The sequence below is a fragment of the Lactuca serriola genome, chromosome 4 (genome assembly GCF_051521515.1).
Source record: "Lactuca serriola cultivar US96UC23 chromosome 4, Lser_US96UC23_V15, whole genome shotgun sequence".
Lineage (NCBI taxonomy): Eukaryota > Viridiplantae > Streptophyta > Magnoliopsida > Asterales > Asteraceae > Lactuca > Lactuca serriola.
In genome coordinates this window covers 45705296-45714260 of record NC_136411.1, presented here as the reverse complement: position 1 = coordinate 45714260, position 8965 = coordinate 45705296, and the positions used below count along the sequence as shown (strand labels likewise).

General features: G+C 40.1%; 1 protein-coding gene across 1 annotated transcript; it reads right to left on the bottom strand.

Annotated features, from left to right (window-relative positions):
- Window positions 1-5906: 5906 nt before the first annotated feature.
- On the bottom strand, window positions 5907-8466 carry LOC145101465 (two-pore potassium channel 3-like). The gene is made up of 2 exons (XM_079038668.1): window positions 6903-8466; window positions 5907-6394 (listed from the first exon to the last, which is right to left on the bottom strand). Exons 1-2 carry the CDS (start codon window positions 8054-8056, stop codon window positions 6244-6246), a joined length of 1305 nt encoding a protein of 434 aa, XP_078894794.1. The 5' UTR covers window positions 8057-8466; the 3' UTR covers window positions 5907-6243.
- Window positions 8467-8965: the final 499 nt, after the last annotated feature.

Sequence of the window (8965 nt, the reverse complement as noted above, 5' to 3'; positions counted from 1 at the left end):
ACCAAGAGCGCCCATTTCATTCCAATCCAGGAGAGTATCTCGGCCGAAAAGTTGGCCGATATCTATATCAGGGAGATAGTGGCGCGGCATAGGGTGCCAGTGTCAGTGATATCAGACCGAGATGTGCGGTTCACTTCCAGGTTTTGGAAGAAGTTTCATGATGAGTTGGGCACCCGTCTGCATTTTAGCACCGCCTTTCACCCGCAGACGGATGGTCAGAGCGAGCGGACCATCCAGACTTTGGAGGATATGTTGCGGGCATGCGTGCTAGATTTTGGTGGTAGCTGGGATACCTATCTTCCCTTGGCTGAGTTCTCGTACAACAACAGCTACCACGCGAGTATTGACCGTCCCCCATTCGAGATGTTGTACGGACGGAGGTGTAGGACCCCGATATGTTGGGGTGAAGTTGGCCAGAGGGTCATGGGGAGCACCGAGGTGGTACTTAGGACGACCGAGAAAATCCAGCAGGTTCAAAGCAGGCTTCAGACTGCGCAGAGTCGACAGAAAAGTTACGCCGACAAGCGTCAATCAGACCTAGAGTTCCAGGTCGGGGATATGGTTCTCCTGAAAGTGTCGCCTTGGAAAGGCGTCATTCGATTCAGGAAGCGGGGCAAGTTGGGCCCAAGATTCATTGGTTCGTTCAGGGTTGTAGCCCGGGTGGGCAAGGTGGCTTATAGGCTGGATCTGCCGGCCGAGCTCAATCAGATCCACAGCACCTTCCATGTCTCCCAGCTGCGGAAGTGCCTAGTGGATGACTCGGCGGTGGTGCCGCTAGAGGATATACAGGTTGATGACAGCCTGAATTACATTGAGTGCCCAGTTGCAATCCTCGACCGGAAGTCGAAGGATCTGAGGAACAAGAGGGTGGAATTAGTAAAGGTGCAGTGGCAGCACCGAAAGGGTTCGGAATGGACTTGGGAGCCGGTGGAAGAAATGATGGAGCATTACCCCGAGTTGTTTCAGGATCGAGCAGCAGACTTCGAGGAGGAAGTCTAAAATAAGTGGGGGGAGATTTTTAGCACCTGGTTCCTGGTACATAAAATTATCTAAGTATTCTATATTTTTAGCCTTGGACTCGGCGAGTTGTAGGCCCGACTCGCCGAGTGGAGACGGGTTTGGGAGCACATTTAAGTTGGCGACTCGGCGCGTCCACATTCAAGACTCGGCGAGTCCCAGCTGTCTGATGAAACCCTAAATTCCAAGGGTTTGCACCCTATTTAAACCCTCTTATCCGCCCCCAAGCTCGCCCCCTTCACCCTCAGAGCTCTCTTCTCCGTTCAAGCCCTGATCCTTGTGAGTTTGAAGCATTTTGGTGTGTTTTCTTGAAGATTTGGAGAGATAAGGAGAGTAGATCAAGAAGAGAAGAAGGAGGCAAGGCATCCTTGTGTTATCTCAGTGATTTCCTTGAGGTATAACTCATTTTCCCTCTGTTTTCATGCTTATTGTCCCTTGTAGCTCCATGAAAGTCCTTCTTGAGCCTTTCCCCAAGCTTGTTTGTGTATTAGGGTTTGTAATAAGTTGTTTAGCCTCTAGATCTAGGCATGATTGAGCTCCAGGAGCTTGGATCTACTGCCTTTATGGGGCCATATTGCATGAAAGCCCTAGATCTACTCTTTTAGTGCATTTTGAGCCCTAAAACCTTCATTGGTGTTTATTTACACGTAAAGTTGGAAACTTTACATGTTAACCAGGCCCTAGAAACCCAGATCTATGTATGGTATGAGCTGGATTCAAGCAGAATCGCATATATAGTATCTGCATGTGGCAGACTCGGCGAGTCGAGTCGTGAGTCCTCGAGTTTTGCCCCTTTTCGTGTTGCAGGTTGGAGTAGTGAGTCATGGGGTGTGACTCAGTGGGTCGGAAGCCAGACTCACTCATGAAGTAACTCAGCGAGTCAATGTCATGACTCAGCGAGTTCAAGGCAATCTTCTTGCCTCAAGAACAGACTCGCGAGTTGTTCATACAGCTCGGCGAGTCTCAGCATAGTGTGTTCTTCGGATGAAGATGAACTCGGCGAGTTGTTCATACAACTCGGCGAGTAGGATGAAGGACTATTGGCCTTTAGTTTAGAAGGAGAACTCGTCGGGTCAATGCTTAACTCGACGAGTAGAGACGGGTTTATGGTCGGACAAAGGGATAGGGACTCGGCGAGTCGGGCCAACTGACAGTTGACTTTGACTTTGACTCTTAGTTTGGTTAGGGGTAAATGGTCATTTTACCCTGAGGTCGGTTAGCAGTGTTTGACTGGGTGTTTTGTGGGGATTATAGCCGGAGGATTTACGGGGCAGCAGCAGCAGGAGACAGTCCGTTCCCACAAAGATCAGCAGCTACTTTGAGGTGAGTTACCTTCCAGTAGCGGTGGGTCTACGGCCACAATGCCGGCCCACCAGTAGGATTGTATGATAGATGTTTGTCTCTGTGATATTCATCTAGGGTTGCTACTACCTGTGATATGTTATTGTGCTAGTATGATATGATGCTATGTGCTAGTGACAGTAGAGGGAGATAGTCCCCAGTATACCGGTCGATAGGGCCGAAGGGGTGGTCATGCCCAGCCATGCTAGATAGATTATGAGATATATGTGTTATGTGGTAGTAGTAAGGGTGAAATAGTCCCCAGTATCCGGTCGAGAGGACCGAAGGGGAGACCAGCACCCAGATATGCTAGTCAGTATCCGGTCGAGAGGACCGAAGGGGAGGCAAGCTCCCAGATATACTGGTCAGTATCCAGTCGAGAGGACCGAAGGGGAGGCCAGCTCCTAGATATACCAGACAGTATCCGGTCGAGAGGACCGAAGGGTAGGTCGGGCACCCAGATATGCCTGACAATATATGTATGTTATGTGATTGTATGGTATGTGGTATGTTGGGGGAACTCACTAAGCTTCGTGCTTACAGTTTTTAGTTTTGGTTTCAGGTACCTCTTCTTCGAAAGGGAAAGAGCTGGCGCGGTAGCGGCCCATCACACACATGCCCTGTATTCCGCACTATGAGATCTTCCTGGGGATTTGTACTCTGACATTATTATGTTTTATGAAAATGTTTTTCCAGACATGCGATATCTTTATGGAATGTTATGATCGGTGAACGCTTAATTTCGAATGTTTTGCTAAGTATATGTTTTTTTAAAATGAAATTTTTGGCTCGTATTTTTGGGATGTTATACTTCGAGGAAGAAAAATCGCTCACGTGTAACTAAATCTCTAACCAGATTACAATCACCAAAATCAAATTACAGTTACCATAGAGATCAGATTATAGTTTTTCTAAGAATGAGAGATTAAACCTAATAGTAACAAAATGGGTTCAATCGAAGAGCGTGAAGAAGAATCGAAGTGCCAATGCCCTACATATCCTGAAGAAGATTCCAAGTGTCGATTCCCTTGGCGGGATGACAATCACGTCCGGTGAAGCTCTGATTCAGGTGAACTGGCTCCAAAGGTTGTTGTCGAAGAAGGGGATGGAGTATTCTCCTTGAAATAGACTGAACTCTAGGAGGAGATAGTGTTACGGGGAGCAATAATTGGGCAGGTTTACTTAATCCACTGGCACCGATTTGACACTACAATTGGTGAAAGCATTGAAGAAATTAAACACATATTAAATCCGGGTAGGCACACTCATCGGTGTCTCATAGCCCCTTCGTCTCCTTTGGCCATGGATCTGCCCGTACACCTCTTGCACCATCGTTCTACCTTTCCTCTTCTTCACTTCACACCAGCGACACCACCTACCACCTAACCTAGCAAAAATGAACGAAACAAATAGATGAACTAAAAATCTGAAATTCCTAAATTAAGGTTCCTTTGCTCCAAATCAAATAAGTAATTCATGATTCGATAATTCATACTAAGGATTTCAAAAAAGGAAAAATGAGAATCAATATAAACCTATGGTTTTCTCTATGCATAGATGGGTTGTACCAAGTTGTCCTTGTCCTAATGTGTTTTCGATTGTATATACACTGTTGAAGGATGGAGACTTTTGCTTGAGTAATCAATTGGGTTGTGGGTTCGATGATGGTGGTGGGGTCGATTTCTTGCCAGAGCATAGACATGGCAAGAAAAGTATTTGGGATCGGTTCGCTCTTATCTGAGGAGAGAGAGAGAGAGAGAGAGAGAGAGAGAGAGAGAGGTGGCGCCATGTTTATTGTTAGAAAAACATTAATTTAAATTAAAAAAAATATGTATCATAAGTACATTTTAGTCTTTTCAGTTTTTCGAAAGACCATAACCACAAGCAAATAGCTCAAAATTACCACGAAACCAAAAAATCAAGGTTTGGACTAAAACCTAGAAAAAATGCATACCACATGAATTATTTTTACAGTTTTGGTTTTTGACAACCACATGGACCATTTTGCAATTTTATCTAACTAAAACACATACTAATCACTTTTAAAATATCTAAATTACAATATGTTAGTATTAATAAAACTTACATTGCTTATCTTCGTTTATTTTACTGGCTCTTATGAAAAATATTTTGGTAAATTAGAAATTTGGTTATGAAACTTATGACTTAAGGGTACGTGTTCATATTAATATATTATAGGTGAACATTCAAACTGCCTTTGTTAAACCGTCACAAAATAGACTTGGTGTTCATATTAATATATTATAGGTGAACATTCGAATTGTCTTTGAACTAGGCCTGTCGAAAAAACCCGAAACCCGTTCTACCCATCCGATCCGTTCCGAATTCGGGTAAAATGGGTCGGGTAGAACGGGTAACGGGTATGAACATTCGGGTAATAGGTTAACCCGATAATAATATAGGTCGGGTTTTAAGTATGAATATTTATTTTCGGATATACCCGAATTCATTTTTTAAATAATACAAAATATACAATGCAGTCACGTACGCACACTTCAAATAAAACAAAACCCTTCGTTTCCTTCTTATGAATAACGGCTCGACAGTCGACGCAAACTTGCAAAAGGAATACGACGTTGAAGCTAAAGTCCTGAACCGTCATCACAATTCCCAGTTTCTCACTATCGCACGGAATGGAATTAAAAAAATACATAACATATTATAATGATTTGTATTGTTATTATATATGTACTTGTTAATTGTATGAAGTATTTTCCTACCCAATTTTTTATTAAACCAACCAACATGTAAAAATAAAAAAATAAAAAAAAAAACAAAAAATTATAAATAAGTGTCATTTAAGAAATTTTCGTATATACCCGATAATTACCCGAACCGACCTCAAACCCGAATACCCGAATTACAATATAGGTCGGGTATCGAGTATTATTTTCTTAAGGAAATACCCGTTCTACTCGATCCGTTCTACCCGAAACCCGAAAATTTTACCCGTTCGACACCCCTACTTTGAACTGTCGCAAAATAGACCGGAAGGTCTAGACATCTGGCCTCAAGTCAGCTTGCAATTGCAGCCTTCAAAGGATCTTGGGTCGGTTAGGGTTAGTCTCAGTTCAGTTTTAATTCAATGTTTGAAACCCGGAAAAAACTACTCAAAACTGAATATATATATATATATATATATATATATATATATATATATATATATATATATATATATATATCAAACCACCTCGGACCAGTTCAAGACCGAACCAATACCGAGTTTGTTCGCCTCTTAGTTCATATAAATCATAATGACCAAATTTTCAAATTCAATGCCCAATTTAACAATTTTGTTCGGGCCAGAACTCACCTTATCAGAATAACCCTATCACCCCCCCCCCCCCCTCTTTTCAAACCACCACTGAAAAATCGGCATTAGATGCCCATCTGAGCAATATTTTATATTGTTATTAAGGTTCTAAAAAGTTTGACATGACTTTGTCATAGCGTTCCAAGGTTTCTACTTGTCCCCAATCTTTAACAAAATATTGCCTTGAATAATATATGTATATTAAAATGAATAATAATAGAAAATATATATATAATTATTAATTATATAAAAAATTGTCGTCTTAAGTCACGTCTTACAAACGACGTGGCTCGCCACGACTTGAAAAAAGTTTAAGGCTTCACATTGTTGTCAAATAACGTGTAACGTTATTTAGAACATTAGTTATTATTTATTAACCTCTATTTGTAATAAGGAAACAAGATGCATATAGCAATCGAAACACCATTCATCCAAATTTGCAAAAGCATGTAACATGTGATCCATCAAAAAATCGAATCTGTTTCTATAACTTTCACATCCAAATTCAACATCAAATTTACTACACAAACCGTGTATATGTTTCACCTTCTCTACATGCGTCGACTTTGCATGAGGTCACCAAGCGATATCTTACCCGAGTTTCCTGTATCGAGCCGATCAAATATTTTGCATATCTCCAATATCTCTTTATCTGAAACCTTTCCCATTTCCTTCAGCTTGTATATCACATACTCCGCTTTACTGAAATTAGTAATTATCATTTTTTTAGACTATTACAACAATTAGACTAAATCTGTTTAAATAACACGACACCACTAAACAAGATTTCTAAGCAATTTTCAATGAGCGGAATATGGGGTTTTTTTTTTCCTCATTAAGTCTTAAATTGATAAAGTGACAATATGGGTTCTTTTTTTTCATATGTCCAATAATCCGATTCTATTAGATCAAATAAATGACAATTTTACCTTGTATTCTAACAAATAACTCTCATAATACTCATCAACTTTGACGTGAGAAGAGTTGGAAGGGAGAAATATAAAAAGACAAATATGTAAAGGGGGTGGTGTCTTTATTCATTAAGAAATTCTTTTTGGCTTAACCCACTAAGTCATGGATAAAGTCAAATGGAAACACGTATATACAATTGTCTATATTAAGTGTTTAATGCCTTAAGCCTGTATAGTTGTTGTCTATATCGGTACATGTCAAACACAGTACAACATATTCTACGAGTGATGGTAATTACCTGACGGAACCATTATTGTCAATATCTGCAGCAAGAAATTGAGCAACGGTGAGATCTTGATCGAGAACCCATTTAACCATCCTCCGATGTCGTTTATCGACTCGAGCCTCAGCCAAATAAAGAAACGCACGGGCAACCGCAAGTGTTGACACAAGCAACCAACCGGAAGCAAAAACCCGACCTGTGGTAGTTGAAAACCCAAGATCACCGTATCCAACGGTAGTCACAGACATAACAGAAAGATAAAAAGAATCAAGCCAACCAAGTTTCTCCACAAAATGCATAACACCAACACCTATACCAATACAAAGAACCACAACCCCTAAAGCTAACCCGACTTTCATTCGGATCCTCATTCTTCCCTTCTTGTAGTCGATTATATACGAGGGGTGATCTCGTCTTTTCCCATTGCTTAAAGAACTCAACAAGTAATTCTCTTGTAAATCAAGAACATAACTAACCATCCCACTGAGCAAGATATCAATAAACCCGAAACCAACCAACACGAACAAGATTGAGAACATTTTAGTTACTGGACTATTTGGAAGTATATCGCCATAACCAATTGTACACATTGTCACAATACAAAAATATAGAGCATCAACAACCACATATGTCTCTTTACCAATGAAATTTTCCCTGTTATACCAATATATAATCACACCAAGTAGCAGATACACGACCAGTAACACAACTGATTGGCGAACAATGGAAGGAAATGCTAACTGTGGTGGTTTATTCTTGGAATTCTGATCGAGCTCATTGATATTACAAATGGCAGGGGCGGTTTTTGAGCGATGTAGATTTTTTTTCTTAATTGGGAAATCAGCATCCACCGGCCGAGATGGTGTGATCTGAATTTGTAATTCTGGATTTATAATAGGAAGTGGGTTGGAACCCAGATTGGAATTTGAACTAGAAGCAAAGTGTAGCGGGGAATTACTGGAATTATCAATATTCAGTCGTAGATTTAGGGCATCAACCGTTTGCGAAGATGGATCTCCTCTAGGAGAACCAAATATGAGCATATCTTTAAACTCCGAAGGAGTAAGAGATGGCGGAATGGAGATTTCATTTTCTATCGCTAGATGGCGGAGTTGCGACGGCGTTCTAATGAATTTCGAATGCGATGGAAGAAGCGGTTCCTTTTCCATCAGGGATTCACTGAAAACCGCTTTGATTCAATAAAATCAGTGAAGGTGGTTTTCGCATGTGGGTATTCAAATCAACTAAACGAGTGCATCCAGTATCATATTATACCAAAACAAGAACAAGAACTGGAGCATGAAATTATTGAAATCGACGAACCTTATGATACATGCAAATCGATTCAGGGCAGATTCTGATGGTTTGATTGAAGTGGTAGTCGTGTAGTATGTACATGGAATTTGTTCGTTTTTTTCTTCAAGCAACGAGTATTGTGTAGGATTGAAGATGGAGAAAGAGGGGTGATTAAACTTGTGTTGATCGAGTCATTCACTGATGTTTCGGGCCCCGACGAATGCTGGGAACACGATGATCTCACGGGGAGGAAAACAGAGTGTAAATTACACCGCCAACCAAGTGCTACGTGAAGGTCTTATTTGTTGTTGGAGTAAATTTATAAATTTAGTCCTTAGACTATTTATGAATCTACCTATTTAATTCGTTGATAGTTAGTATCATTTATTAAGTGGCAAAATCGAGAAAAAGGTGATATAAGGAATGTGGGTCGGGTTGGAATCGACCGGATTGATAAAATTAAATTTAAATAACCAATATCGAATTTATATATTAATATATTAATATGATTTTTGTTTAGAATTTGGTTTAAAGATTAATCTTGTAACCGTGTTGTGAACCTGATATGATAGGCTGATATATATTAGTTATGATATGTTATAGTTTTAAAAAATATATAAGTATAGCAAGATTATTTTTTGTTTAGAAAACAGTATGATTTTTGGTTAATTGGTTTGAACTGAATCAAAATGGACAAAACTTGCTAATCGATTTTTGAATATTTTATAACGTTATATACTATATTTTTTATTCTATTTTATATTTTATATTTTAGACATGTT